This window comes from Aythya marila (assembly GCF_965140915.1).
Source record: "Aythya marila genome assembly, chromosome: 1".
NCBI classification, from domain to species: domain Eukaryota; kingdom Metazoa; phylum Chordata; class Aves; order Anseriformes; family Anatidae; genus Aythya; species Aythya marila.
Genome location: NC_139042.1, coordinates 16743761 through 16759573, shown reverse-complemented (window position 1 = coordinate 16759573; position 15813 = coordinate 16743761). Strand labels below are relative to the sequence as shown.

Here is a 15813-nt window from a genome sequence, read left to right as displayed (position 1 = left end):
GTAGGCATAAGGTTAAGATGAAGACCTCAGTCTCACTGATGAAGCTATTATGGCCAAGCCATTTGGACCTGTATGTCAAGAAACTTGAGGGCTTTGTCCTTCTCTGTCTTGCCATGGGTGAGGAAAGGACAAAAAGAGAAAAGCACTGAAGAAATTCCCCAAAGTACGTGCTACTCAACTGAAGTGTACAGATACCATTTGTAATGTTAGAAGCACCTCAAAGACCAGGTGTAATCCAACTCTGAGGAGCAAGGTATGTTGTAAAGATGGAGAAAATAGAGCACTTGAGGGATGATGGCTGGGGCATTTGTGTGGGAAGTTAAGAGGGTTCATGCCTTCATAGATAGGGTTTCCCTATTTTTTGTAAAGGATTTTCTGGAGAAATATCCATAAGATTCTAAGAAATTGATAAAATCCACATTCCAGCTGCATGAAACTACTGAAAATCTGGACATGCAGGGGGAAATCCTGGTATGAAATAATTTTTGGCATAAGATCTGGGGAACTGTGACTTGCTGCTGTCACAGCAGATGGTGATACCTGTGGAAAATCTTGGCTTCAATTTTCAGATGGGATTAATGACGTGGGTAGCTGGAAGAAGACAGTGTTGGAGGGGAAGAAGACTTTTACCTTTTTTGTAAATCCATTGATATATCAATTAAAGTGATAGTGGGGATTCCCCTAGCTGCTCCAAGAACCTCCCCATTAGGTACCAGGGAGCACAAAAGAGTCCTCTGGAGCAGCAGGGGCTAAAAGGAGAGATCCCTTCTCTGCCACAGGGCAAAGCTGGGACTTTGTGTTGAGCAACAGGATAAGCAGGAAGGAGGACTATGGGACCAGTTGGGACACTGAGTTAAGGGCAAGAAGAAAGGTGAAGAGGATTGTTTTCCATTAGTATCCTCCAGACTTTAACCATTTGTACTGAAATTTTCAGTGCCTGATTCAATGCAAAAGTTGCTCCGGAAAGTTTTCTGGAAGGGTGATAATGAAGCGTGAGGGAGATGAACAGAGGAAAGCTCATACTAAAAACGGCAACTCATTTCTCCTACAACAGCAATCCCTGCTCGGATGATGAAGGTCAGTACAGTGCATTTACAAATTTCAATTCTACTGATGCCACTGCTTGTATTGCTTGAGGGGTTTAGCTGCTTCTTAAAATTACTTAGAAAATTACACTCTAAGAGGTAAATAGGAAACTCAAGAAGTAGTGTATTGTGAGTAATCAATTACTCATTTAATTCAGTATTTTGGTGGACACCAGGTTGACCATGAGCTGGCAGGTGGAGGGAGGTGATCCTTCCCCTCTTTTCAGCATTGGTGTGGCCACCCCTGGAGTATGGTGTCCAGTGCTGGGCTCCTTGGTACGAGAGATGTGGACATACTGGAGAGAGTCCATCGCAGTACCACGATGATGATACAGGGACTGGAGCACCCCTCCTATGAGGAGAGGCTGAGAGAGCTGAGACTGTTCAGCCTGGAGAAGAGGAGGCTGAGGGGTATCTCATCCATGTACGTAAATGCCTGAAGGGAGATAATAAATACCTGAAGGGAGATACAGAGAGGATGGAGCCAGGCTCTTGCCAGTGGTGCACAGCGCTGGGACAAGAGGCAGTGGGCACAAACTGGAGCACAGGAGGCTCCCTCTGAACATGAGGAAACACTTCATAACTGTGTTGGGTGTTGGAGCACTGGCACAGGTTGCCCAGGGAGGTTGTGGAGTCTCCCTCCTTGGAGATCTTCAAAAGCTGCTTAGACACAGTCCTGGGAAACTTTCTCTAGGTGTCCCTGAGCTACTACTGCGTGAGTAGGGGGGTTGGACAAGTTGACCCTCAGAGGTCCCTTCCAACCTCAGTCTACAATTCAGTGATTGACATATGAATCTTATCACCATATATAATGCTTTTCTCTAAGATGGTCTTATTCCCAGACTTTGAGATCCTGTTTTCTGGGGAAGTCTTTGATTCTTTAATTGTCTTACAACTCTGGGTACTGCAGGAGACCTAGGAAAAAAGAGTCCCTCAAAACATTTCCAACTCTTTCTATGACAGACAAGCCCTGAAAGTGAGTTGCTCTCAATGATCCTTATGGGTCCCTTCCAACTTGGGATATTTTTATGTGATTAATTTAATATTGAAGACAAAGAAGTCTTGGCAGAGTGATGCAGAAAGATGTTTTTGAAGGGACCAAGGGTGGTAAGGCTGGGACACAATGACCCAGTCCAGAAGGGTCTGGTACATTGGAGTTTTAGCTGAGTGCCAAAAAAAAAAAAAAAAAAAAAAAAAAAGAGGAAGCACAGAATGTCAAGTAGATGGGAAAGTGACATTTTTCACTGCTCTTTGTTGCTCTGTGTTCTCTAAACCAAAGTGTTCACTTTCCCCCCCCCCCCCGAAATAAGAAACCAAGCAAGAATGCAACAGTAGCAGTTGGTCCAGGTGTGTTTGCTCAGGCAGGGTCACACAGTGGCAGCCAGGGACACCCAGACCTAATCTTGGCTGCAGCCTGCATGAACCTAAAGGGGTGAAGAGAGACTATGAGAAAGGGCTGGGACGTAGAGGTGATGTCCCAGAAAGAAAAAAGGTGTCTGCTTTCTTCTCTCTCCTTGCTGTTCCCCAGAACTTTTCACCATCATCTATATGGTCGCTCCTGCATGGTGGCAGGGAGCCACAGACCAACATGCAGGCACTGTCCTAGTCCTTACCATGAACAGGAATGTCTTCCCCATGTCTAACGAGGGGTGAGCCATGGGGAAAGAAATGGAGCAGCACTGTCAAAGTTTCAAGGATATATGAAGAGCAAGATGACTGGCAAGTGCATACATGCAGACTCTTTCAGATTAGAGCAGTGAGATAAATAGGCAGAGATTTGCACCACAACAAGGAGTCTTTCATGTGAAGAAACTCTAGTGGATGACTGAAAATCTGCATGTGGCAGCAAATGGGAAGTGTTAAGTGGTCTTCCTGTAGTGCTGCTGAAGGAGACCTGCTGTGGGCAAGTCCCTGTTTAAATCAACAGCTCACCATTAATGATTCCTTGACAGCTAGAGGATTAGATTTTGGAGGGGGAACTAAGCAATCTTGCATTTGTTAGAGTATTTAATCATTTTCAGTACATACATTTAACTTTAGAAACATGTAAAAAGACAAGATGTCAGGCACATGCACCTAGCCCCTCTGTGAGAGAATCTCAGGGCAGGTGATTTTCTGTCATACCTACATGGATATTTTAGCTGTTTTCAGAGACTGGCAGTCCCCATCAGTGTGGGACACCCCACTGCTCACAGTGACTCCAGAGCAGAGGGGATTTGAAGCTTGTGCCTGTAGGCTTCATCCAGGAGGAGAGTGATATAAACCAGCACTGGGTCAGTGCAGCTCATATTAGGTAGGGATGTGAGTATGTGGCTTCTTAAAAAATAAACATAAATTGAAAAAATCACCTGAGACTTACAGAGGCAGTAGTCAGGAGGCTGTGGAGGAGGGGAAGAACAGGTGTCCTGACCAGGTTGCCTAATGATTTTGATTGTTTTGCCAAATCACAAAGGCTTGTGGTGAAACTTCTTGTGTTTTATTCTTTTCTGCAGAATTTCAGGTTCAGATGTTTCTGAAAAGGAGGCTAGGGAAAATATATATTTTTGGTTTGTTTTAAAAAGTCAACATTTCAACAACACGTAGTGCTGGCTCAGTGCAAAGTTTGACAGACTATCCATCATCTGTATTCCCTCTCCACATCTCACCTTCCCTAATTAGTGTGAACATTAAATGTAAGCAAAAAAAGTGCATTTTGCACCCATTCAGGTGTCTCGGCAGCAATTGCACTAAATGGACTCTTTATTCCATCTCAGCAGGTATATTTCACCCCCAAGCAGAGAAGGATTATTGCTGCAGCAGCAGCAGCTGTGGCCCCTTGCACACCCTGCCTTGGTGCAGGGCAGGAAGCAGAGGTGCAGCCCTCCCTTTTCCCAAGGCACTGCCTGGGTTGTACACAGGCAGCACAGGGCCAGAAGTTCCCAAATCAGATACAGCAGAACCAGAAACCAGATATGGAGAAAGAAGAAAAAAATCGGCAGAAATGTTGTGGCACTGGAAGCCGCTGATGAGGTAAGGTGAGGACGTGATGAGTTGCTGGTGAGGTGAGGGGTGAGGAAATGCCATTGCTTTTCCTAAGATCCAAGTTTTCTTGGTGCCTAATATCTTCTCCACAGCACTTCTGCTTCCCTCCCCAGTCATCCTCACATTGGTTGGCTCCAAAGGAGCAAACCTGATTAGGAAACATTTGGGAGAGAAGCTTCCTCCTGTGACCAAGCACTTTGTTCCTGCTGTGCTAGCTGGTGTCACCTTCTCCAGGTGGGTTTCCACATGGCTTAGAGAGGAGGTGGGAGAGGGTCCTGTGGCTGACAGAGCTCTGCAGCCAGGTGAAACGGCCCCCACGTCTTCTCCCTGTAGCTGTGCAGGCCTCTCCTTGCTTCTGTCCATGTTAATGGTCAGCACCTAGGTGCAAGGTACCTCCCATACTCACTCTGCTCCCTTTGGGACTTTCCTACTGCCTGCAGCATCTCTCTTCCTGTCCTTTCTGAGGCTTTGGGCAAGGGACAAAGCAGGACCTGTTAGTTCAGAGCCTTCCACATTGTGTGAGACAAGAAAACCCCCAAGAAAAGCTGTAAGATCCATGACCCTGTGGTTCCCATCATTTGGTGACAAGCAAGAACTGAAGCAGTGAGGATCCTCACAACTCAGCGGTTTGCTGGTCATTGGTGAGGGCTTTTGGGCCATGGTTTGGAGACTGCTAATTGAAGGGCTGCGCTTTTAAGGTGTTGCAAGCTGTCTGTAGTACAGCAAAGCCCTTTAGCACTTGGTGAACTTTAAAGACGTAAATGAAATCCAGAAGATTAATCTTGTGCTTAAAAGCTTTGCTGGATCGATATACCTTGCAGTGTCAATTCCAAAGGTGTGTGGCTAACTACAGATGACAGGTTCTGTTTCACAGTAAATTCTCTGGATCAGCATGATGGCCTGTGAAGAGCTCTTGGGAGCGAGAAGACTTTGGCTTGAGCTGTCCTATCTGTGCACATGCTCAGGCTACAGCAGCCAGTGGTAATTCCCCATGGTACATGGTGACCATTAAGTATTTCTGCTATGGTTCAGAGTAGAAAGGAACTGTAATTCCACATGTAGGTTTCCTGCAAAAAGATGGTCTTTCTCCCATGAATCTTTATCTTAGAGTGATGGGTTCAAAACACTTTGTCAACACCTGCGGTGCAGTGGAGACTGTCCCATTGCCTGCCTCTGGGCAGAGTGCAATCTCCGTTTTTTTGAGCATGTGGCTCAGAGTAGTGGCTAAAGTATTTCCAATCAACACCTGAACTACCAACAAGTTTTTGCTATAAGTAAACAAGTCTTCACAAATATTAAACACTTTTAGACATCTAGATGCTGAGGACATGCCCTCTTCCTTTTTTTCATTCTCCTCTTCAGGATCTGCTAATAAAGTCCCTTTTAAAAAATGACGATATACTTTGAATGACCTGGTATTTATCAAAATAATCTAAAAATATTTAATTTTCTTTTCAGAGCTTGGTGCACAGTTCCTTTCTTCCCTTTCCTTTCCTCCCTCCCTCCCTGACTCTCAGCCTGCTCTGTTTGGCCTGGTGTAACTGAGCTAGCACATATCCACCCCACCACCACACGCATGGCTGGCACCCAGCCACAGCAGTGCTGCTTTTTCCACAGGGCAGGTAAAGGTCTAGGAAGGGAACTGGGATGATGGTTGATGTCCAACAGTTGTAACGTGGGGAAGGTGAAGTCAGTGACATGCAGTTGCCTGGTCCCAGCTCTCTGTTTCACTGTGGCTGCAGGGACCATGGGATTGAAGTGCTTGGGGATCATTTCCTTGCTGGCACTGCTGTTAGCACCACACAGCTTTCCATGGCCAAGCAGTGCTGATCAACCCGTGCCTCAATGCAGAATGTCCTGTAGCTGGTGGCAGCCTGTCCCCACCAAGGGAACCACTGATCTTACTGGAGAAGAAAGCTCAGGTATGCACAGGGTGCAGACAGTGCATGCAGTCAGGGGAGCAGGACCCTGACATGGAGCATCCCCTGAAAGGGTGCACTTTGGCCACATGAGGTAGGACACAGCACTGCTCTTCAGGGGACTGAGCAGCCTTGTGTCTGAGGTTATGGCCAACCCTGAGAAGAAGTCCCAATATGTTTTCAGAATAAGTTGCTGGAGTTTTCTTATGCAAAATGATCTTTAGCTGAGGAGGTAGTGATAGATCTGCAGTGGGTGTAAATTGACGTTTGGTCTCTGGCTGTCAGTAAAGCTGCACTACAGGAGGGTCTGGCTCTTTTATTTTTGTTAATTAGCAATTTGAATCAATGGTAAAAAATGTCAAAAGACTAATCCAATCGTAGAAACATATATTGAGCCATGTTCCACGGGAGATTGTTCTGAGTCTGGAATCATTCAATATTTTTATTAATGACTTGCATGGTAGAATAGAGAGTTTGCTTATTAATTTATAGATGGCACCAACCTGGGAGATGCTGACACCACTAGAAGATGGGGATAGAATTCAAAACAAGCACAAGTACAAAGTATTACACTGATGTGAGAGCAGTCACCTTCAAAGAGAATGACTGGTGAGGCAGAAGTTCTACATGGAACAAAATGCTTTTGCTGTCTAACCAGGCATTTTAACTAAGTAGCCAAGTGGAAAGTTTCCACCTTTCCACTACCATTCAGCAATGGCAAGGTCTAAGAAAAGGGTGTTCAAAATTGGTATAACCATCTGGGTAGAGTCCAGAAGAGATCAGATAAAATGATGAGACTGAAAAATGATGAGAGAAAACATATGCAGGATAACCAAAGAAATTGGGCCTTCTTAGTTGAGGGAAGAGATGACAGTGGGAAACACAGAGTACATCTCAAACAGCAACACCAGGATAATCTCATGCACTTGCAGCTGTATAAACAAGTCACCACTGGAAATGATTAACTCATCCACTTGAAGTCCTTTGCTTCTCCATTGTACCTTCATCTGTAGTTTCTTCCCACATTCCTTTTCCAGTGTCTTTCTGCTGTGACACAGATGCCTTGCCAGGAACAAATCCAGGCCCAAAAGTCTAGTTTTGCTAGAGTTCTTCATTCATTTGCTGATGAATCTTGCAACCCTTCGTATTATCCAGGCTGTCTACTCACTGTCTTGTTAATGACTGCTAGAAATATGTGCACTCACTGAGAGCTGGCTGAAGGGTTAGGAAGGAAGAAATCAAAACCAGATAGCACCTCAACTCAAATGAGTTGTAAGAATGAGAAGGATTATGAGGGGAAGAGGGGAGGGATATTTCATTTCCTGCTGATTCTCACCTCTAACACAGCCTTGAGGAAAAGAAGTGGATGTCTCAGTGCAAAGAGTGTAAGCAACTGTGAGATATGAGCAAAACAATTTCTTGGTTACTGGCCATGGTCTCTGCTTTCTATCTGCTGAAAGGGTTTCTTTAGGATGTTTGATTTTCTAGCTAGAAATTACAGTGAGGTCTCAATGACAAGTGGACCCTGTATGTGTTTTCATTCCTTGTGTGGGCATGACAGACAGCAAGTAAAACTGAAATTAATCTAGTATGAAGGAAAAGGGCAGGGAGCCTCTGAACAGGAAAAAAGAAAACCACAACAGTAGTCCTAAATTTCAGCTGACATGAGAACTGTTCCAACAGTAAGGACAGCTGAGCACTATAGTGTCTTGTTTAAGGGTTTTGATGCGTTTATCATTGGAAGTTTTTAAGCACAGGTTGAACATCCTTCATTCTTCAGGAACACTTAGGTGTGGACTGGTCCTGCCCTGAGGCTGCAGGCATGGAATAAGTGTCTTGTTACATTCTTTCAGGTTCTCTGTCTTACAGGTTCATTCACAGTTGATTGCTCTGTGGCACTTTCTGGCAAAAATAAGAAGCAGTAATGATGTGCTGGTTCTTGAACATGAATTGAGAAGCAAAAGAAATTGAGGGCACCCACTACGTAGAAATTATGTATTCTTTTGAAAGTATTAAAATGATATTAGTTATTATAAATCAATATTACTGTGAGGAAATAAAGGATAAGGCTATATGAACAAGACAAATGTAACTCATATATGAAGGAAAGTTAGTTTTACTGATAATACAGAAATAAGAAATGTGAGAAATTGTAAAAATTCTAATTTCTCTGTTAAAAAATACTAATGAGTGCTCAGCCTAGTAAACCAGATAATTGAATTGTCTAAGTTTCTGAGGAAAATTTATTTATGAAAGCTGAAGGCCATGGACAGATGGGAAACTGCCTGGAACAAGTTCACAAGAGGAGCACCACCTTAGAGTGAAGCTCTTCGTTATATTCCATTGCTGATGCAAAACTATCTCCTCCTACATCTGAGAAACAGCTATATTTAGCCTGTTGTTCACTGTAAAGCTTTCTGTGCTCACATGTCTACAAAATCCTGTCTCTTGTCTCACTTTTGAAGTCTCACTTGCATTTTTCCTGCTATTTTTTTTTCTATTAATGATTCAATTTAATGAATGAGAAATAGAAGACCAGCTAGAACATCCTTTTTTTCATTAGTGTTCTCTTAAACATTTGCCTATACCGCTGAAAAATAATTGTAATTCAGCAACACTGTTTTTAGCCTACTAAAGCCTAAAAATGGACTGAGGTTGTAAGACCTTTTTTTGACCTTTTTTATTTATTTATTTTTTCTTTTTTAATTCCACAGTTCCACAGACAGGAATGGATTTCTTGCTTGCATCTGACTGGCTGATTTGAGTTATGGACATCAGTATGCATTGCTCATCCTTTGTTTCTCTCTCTCTTAGCAAACCACCATGGCAGGCCCCACCCTGCTCCCGGAAACTTCTGGTGTGAGCTGTATCTTGTGAAAAAAGCAGCAAAAGTGCCCAAGATAGGGGGTAACATGCATGGCTGGGAGTTATGATGCAATGCTCACTTCTAAGTCACACTGCTAAAAGAATCCTCAAACTTTTTCTGGATGAGTATATTTAATCTTTTACACAGAATTCTACCAAGGGCATGGTAGAGGATGTGATAGGAGCAGAATTTCCCTGCCTGACAGAGAAGTAAGATTAATGGGTAGGTTTTAAAAATGTATAATTTTAGAAAATTATAAATCAGAAAGGAATCAATCATCTCACACTTGGCACCCCAGGTTACAGGGTGGTTTCATTGGCCATGAACGGGGAAAGTGATACTTCCCAAGCCCCACAGTGACAGTGCTAGTCCAGGGCTTGATCTTTCTTAGGGGCCCTGAGGTGTGTGTAGGAGTCATTTCTCATGTCTCCCCATGCACACCATGGGCTCCTGGTGCCCTGGGACCTTTTCTTCTGTTGCTGGCAAGAGACTGGCATCTCCTGATGGGAGCAGAGTCTGTGAGGGGGTGCTCTGGGCCCTGACAGGCTGTGGAGGTAAACCAGCCATGGGAGATGCTCTGGGGCAAGCAAAAAATAAATGGATATGGGGGTCTTTCTTTTTCTTTGCAGTGTTACCACCAGGTCTCAGCTGTTTCTTTCTGAGTCCTCCTGCTCCTTTCTGTTCATGTGCAGCCAAGAGCAGGTCTGGGTGTCCCTGGCTGCCACTGTGTGACCCTGCCTGAGCAAACACACCTGGCTTGCCAGCCACGGTTGCATGGTCCCTGGGAGGAAAAGCACCTGCCTTCTGGGCTTTGATGCCCCCCTTGGAGAAGCAAGATGAAAGCACTGGTTTAAGAAGGAAAACAGGCTGTGCCTTCGCCACTTGTGGTGTTTTTTTGGTGCCTTGCACCAGAAGGCTTGTCCAGATTCCCACCACGTCCATGTAGATATTGTCACCTACACAGAAGCATGGACAAGCAGAACGGGGTTAAGGCCTGAAGGGTGGGAAAGCCAACATCACCTCTAAATAGGACAGGAACAGAGGGAGCAGGGCAGAGATTGAAGAAGTTTAGAAGAGTGAAAATCTTTGTTTACCAGTAATTCAAGGTTTGGCACCCTATTCTTCTGTAAAATCCTAAGCCTTAGGATAAATTCCTGAAATCTGTTCTCCTCTTTGCCTCTTGAACAGAGAAGCAGCTCCTGCCAAGCCTGGCTGAGGGCCCCAGAGAGCACCGGTTATTGATGTGTTCAGAGAGTCTCTCAAAACCAGGGCTTCAAATTCACCAAATTCACCTCTCCCTGCATTGTGCCATCCTCAGAGACTGTGCTCTCAAGTTCGGTATCACCTTTCTGGAAAAACTGCCTTACACCTCCACTCCTGGTGGCACTTATTTTGCAGTCTCCCTGAGAAGTGCTGTGGGCATTTCAGCATGTCTGACTTAAGTTTATCACAAAGCACATATTTTTTTATTATTATTATCAAGATAAAAGTACTAGTTGAAAAAAAAATGCATTGAAACCATAAATAACCTACATATATATCTAGCTTATCAGGAATCCTGTTCAACAGAGGGTGCTGGGGGACACAGGATGTGAGTTTACTTACACTTTGTTCCAGACCAGATCCCCTGTGTTACTTCGTAGAGTTTCTTGCCAGACATCCAGAAATAAACAAAATAGTTATGGTGGTTTCATTCAAGAGGTTTCAGTCAAAATGGTTATGACTTGGTTCCACTCAAAAAGGCAAACAGACTCTCTGTCTAGCCAACAGTGGGAATCAACACTGAGCCTCTGCCAAGCTCCATGGGCACAGAAAGGACAATGTAGGTCTTGCTATAACCCATCAGTGATGGAGAGTGCCTCTGCAGCCACAGCATCTGCTGGTTGTCAGACTCTCCATGCTCCCGGGAGAGCTCCTCACCTCCTAGAAGCAGGCCAGCAGTGCTGTGTCACTGCCAGGGCAGGAGCTATTGTTCCTACAGTGTTTGTCAATAGACTGATGGGGAAGCCCAGGCTGACTTGGCAGGGTATAAATTCCCCTGTCTGTCTATCAGTCCTCCTTCAACAGGTGCGGAGTGGAAGAGATGAAGCTCCTCATGCCAGCAACCCTCATCCTGATCTTCTCCTTTTGCACCCTGGGCACAGTGGCACGTGAACACACCTCTGTCATCACTGTGCCCAATGGAGGCCACTGGGGCAACTGGGGCAGCCGGCAGTTCTGCCACTACGGCTATGCCAAGGGATTTGCACTGAAGGTAAAACTCTCCTTATTTTCCACTGTCTCGCTCCCAAATTGGAGTTTTTAGGAAAATTTAGCCTAGAAAATTTAGCCACCATAATTAGTCCAGCAAAGAATTTTTTTATTACTATTATTTTATTTTTTAGGCAAAGAAGTTTTAGATTAGAGCAAAAACAAATCTACTGCCAGGATTGTTTTGCTGTCAAACTGGATAGAGGAGTGCTAGCAGATTCATGGTCTGCATGTGGCTGATGTTGCTGGAGGAAGCCACGTCTGTGCCAAAAATCAGGACTCAGGGAGAGTGGCAGCCTTTCCCAGCATGTCTCCTGGGATGAAGTCTCTCTGCCTTACTTGTTGGGTCAGAAAGAGTTAAAAAACACAAAGAAAAGCATGTTGCAAGTGTTATGTAGGTACATAGCTGATTCCCAGTGTGACATGCTTCCTATATGTTTCCCAAGATATTTTATTTTCCTTCATGCTTCCCAAGATGTTTTCTCTTTTTCAGCACAGAAATTAGTTGGGACTTCATTGTTTAGGATTTAAGGACTGCCCTCTTTAGGACTTGAAGGGTGTTTCCTGGGCCTTCTCCACCTTGCCTCAGTCCTTGTGTGTCTTCTACTGCAGGTTGAGCCCTCACAGTTTGGAAATGATGACACAGCCCTGAATGGCATTCGGCTGCGTTGCCAGGATGACTCAGTCATCGAGTCCTTGGTGGGGAAGTAAGTAGCACAGGTTTCTCCCTCATTTGTCAGCACTAGTTTACAAAGCATCCACAGGCATCACCATTTGCAGGGGTCTCTTCTCTGACATGCTTTGTCTACACAGAGTTGACACATAAAGTAAACTGAAACAGGTGGCTGGGCTTTTTGTTCATCCATTTTTAGGGTGGTTAAATTTGGGTACTTCACATTACTGCCTTCTGTTTGCTCTTGAAATTTCCTCTGCAAGCTACGAACAACTGAATTACAGTGCCTGGGCTCGAGTCCCTCTTGGAAATCTGCAGATTGTGGGGCAAATGTGAGGAAAGGGATTTTTAACCATATATTTAGAAACCATTTGGATGAAGTCCTGGCCCTGCAGAAGTGAACCACTGTACATTGGGATGTCAGAGAGCATGCTCTCATTGCTGTCTAATGTGTACTTATGAGACAGGCCAGGGATTTATCACAAAACACACTGTCTTTAAGGTTTCCACCAGAACTGTAACTATCCAATCTGGGATTTTCTGGTATTATTCTGATGAGATACCAATAAGGAGAGAAGCACATCCTTGGAAGAGAGGGAAACAAAGAATGACAAAGTGAGGGATCACAGACTGCAGCAGGACATTGTGCTGGTCACTGCTGGGAGCAAGGGAGCCTTTAAGCTTGAGGACAGAATTGTAAGGAGAAGGGGCACTTCCCAGGGGATTTCAGAGCCTAGACATTCCTTCGTCTGCTTTTTTTTTGGCAGGTGGGGTACCTGGACCAAATTCCAAGTTTGTCCGAGAGGCTACTTGGTTTCCTTTTCACTGAGAACAGAGATGTCTCAAGGAGGAGGTGATGACACAGCAGCCAACAACATCCGCTTCAGATGCTCAGATGCAGCTGTGCTACTAGGTGATGGGCTGTCATGGGGAAGATTTGGTCCATGGAGTAAAAGCTGCAAAATATGTGGTCTCCAGACAAAGGTAGAACCTCCACAGGGGCTTCAGGATGATACAGCACTCAACAATGTGAAGTTCTTCTGCTGTAAGTGAGCACTTGCCCCATCTTCATCACTGTTCCACTCATCTCACATCCCACATCAAATGAGACATCATCAAAGCTTGGCTTTAACTTTATCCTGGGAAATGCCTGTGACTTTTTGACTAAAATGCAATTTATGATCATGTATCGCCTCCATATCTGCAGGGAATGGGTGAAAGACAGAGCCATGACTGAAGCAGCAAGGAAGGACAAAGGAAGGTCCACTCCAAGAAGAGAATGAGATGGAGAGGAGAGACTCAGTGACTTAGCTTCTTGTGGATAAGCTTCTTGCACCTTTTGTCTCTTGTGGCTTAGTTTTTGCTTATGTCTTGCCATACCACCTTAAATGAAGCTTAGATGATGCCTTAGATAGTGATGCCTTTTGTAGCTACCACTGCTAAGAATAACTTCGCAGTTACCCAAGCGCATTGTATTTAATACAGTCATCACATCATGTAACCACTAGTGTATCACTGTTAAAACACCCAATCTCTGACAATTGCTTAGAGGCGAGGAACAGATTTCTCACTTTCTTTTGCTCTGACTAGTGAGTTTCTTTCAGGTTTGCTCTGCCTGTTTGTCTCTTTGTTTGAAACAATATTTGACCTCTTGACGTGACAGACAGAGAAGAACGGGTAATAACGGGTCAGCTTGAGGTTTCTCACCAAACACAAAATGACCAATGTGAGCTAACCTGGGGAAATGGAAATATGGGTGGGCTCATGAGCAGCATCAAATATTTGTCTTTAATTGCCCCAGGAGCTGTGGACACTTTTTACAAGTATTATTTTAGCTCATACCTGAGATCCTGCCTTAGGGAATGTGGTTAGGTGTACTTACACTGAGCATTCACGTTAGTGTGGTTTTAGTGCCAGCTGAGTGGTTTGTAGCTCCCTAAACCTCTCTTGTTGATGCTTTGGAGTGTGCTCCACTGGCTCATCTAGCTGTTTCTTCTGCCAGTTCACATCCTGTGCTCAGCACATACACAACAGCCTTTGTCACTAGCTCTTCACCCAGGCTAAATTTTCTTCCTGTCACTTACGTCAAAATACACTCAGATAATAGCTCTATTTTCTTTTAAAAACAGTGGAATATAGCAGATTAAAGAACAGAAAAAGCCTCATGTTTTCTTTGGTTGAAAGAGTTTTGATAACAAAATCAAGGGGCTACTCTGGAGCAGATCTGTCTAACTCTCTGTACTGTCTCTGGTTGCAGTGCTCCGTATCTAATGCCTGTTGCAATAAAAAGTTTCTGTCTCATGGAAGTGATGACTATGAATCTTATTGGTGAAAACAACAGCAATCACAGCACACTGGAGGTTTGTTGTTTGGTTGTGTTTTCTAGTTCTGGCCTTTGGAGCTCATAGTAATTTTTCATGGTGTTAGCGTCGTTTCGCTTCCCAGTTCCCATTTTTGGCAACACGGGATTTTTCCAAGTGGTGGATGACAAATGGGCAAGCCAGATATACAGAATTCAGGCTTGATCAAATCTGCAGCAACAAGACACATTTCTCTTGGCTCTGTCTGTACTGTACAGGGTGTTGGTTCCCATCATCTGCTTCCTGAGGGACTGCTGGAGTAAATGAGTGGATCTCTACCACCATCATTCGAAGTTACTTCAGCTGAAGCACTTCCCAAAGCCTCCGTGATACAGCAGTAAATCTTTAATGTTTTTCTGGATTTTAATTTCATTAAAAAAAAAAAAAAAAGTCAACACCTTTCCAGTCTGACTCTCTCGTTTAAATTTGCATAGCTCTGATTTATTTAATCTGAGGATCCAATTTATTTCTTAACCTCTTAAGATGTTTTTATGACTTGATATTTTCTAGGTGATCCCTTAACTGCTTTCTGTCCTCCACTTGACTGAAGACATATTAAGCACACAACTCTTTTTTTAGCTAAATGCTTATTTTGCAAAACCAGCCCGGTCAGCATTTGAAATACATCTGAAATACTAGGGATTCATAGCTTCAAGGCAACATTTTGTAACTTCCATCTCCATTTGGGATTTGCTGAAAAAAACCTTATTTGTCATATATTTAGCTCTGTATAAACATTCAAATCCCTCATCTTTAGTACTTAGCAGCAAAAAAAAAAAAAAAAAAAAAAAAAAAAAAGTAACAACCTTTTTCTAGCAAGCTGAACTAAATTAAACTGAAACTAGATTCTGGTGCTATTACTTAGTGGGAGTTCTGGGTTGACTTGTCCCTTTATTTGAAGACATACAAACACATATCTTCCAAAATTACATTAGTTTGTTTCTAGATGTTTCTCTTTCATCTCTTATGAGATAAGGAACATTTCAACTTGCAAACTGACCATCTGTATAATTAATGAGGTGAGATTTGATGACATAAGAATAAAAATAGTTGTACTCATCTAAACTAGACAGGCTTAATTCAGTGAAGGAATTGTGGTGACACTGATATTGACTTAGCCAATGACAGAATGCGCAGGAACAGCACAAAGCTGCACCAGGGGAGGTTCAGACTGGACATAAGGAAAAATTTATTTACTCTGAGGGTGGTCAGACAATGGAACAAGCTTCCTAGAAAGGCAGTTGATGCCCGTGCCTGTCAGTGTTTGAGAGACTTTTGGACAATGCCATCATTAACATGCTTTAATTGCCTGAAGTGGTCAGGCAGACAGACTAGATTATCTTTGAAGGTCCCTTCCAAATGAACTATTCTGTTCTATGGTCTATGTTTTCTTCCTGAATCTGAGGAGTCCCTTTGCTCAAGCAGTGGCAGCTCCATGGACTTCACAGAAGTCTTAGAGGGCCAGCTACTGGTGTCCTTCTACCAGAGCAAGTAGGACAAGTAAAAATTGCCATGTATTTTATGTTATGGTATGTGCTCAGCGTCACCAGTGAATGCAGCAACATGACATTTCAAGTGTTTTTTTTCTCAGCATGTCAGTAAGTTGTGTGTCTTGGAAAGTTATGATTTGTGAATCCAA

At 43.7% G+C, this 15813-nt stretch overlaps 1 protein-coding gene across 1 annotated transcript; it reads left to right on the top strand.

The window, feature by feature from the left end:
- Positions 1-10974: 10974 nt before the first annotated feature.
- Positions 10975-13947, top strand: VMO1 (vitelline membrane outer layer 1 homolog; the record flags this gene model as incomplete). The annotated part of the gene is made up of 3 exons (XM_082751596.1): positions 10975-11145; positions 11754-11848; positions 12582-13947. 3 exons carry the CDS (start codon positions 10975-10977, stop codon positions 12865-12867), a joined length of 552 nt encoding a protein of 183 aa, XP_082607722.1. The 3' UTR covers positions 12868-13947.
- Positions 13948-15813: the final 1866 nt, after the last annotated feature.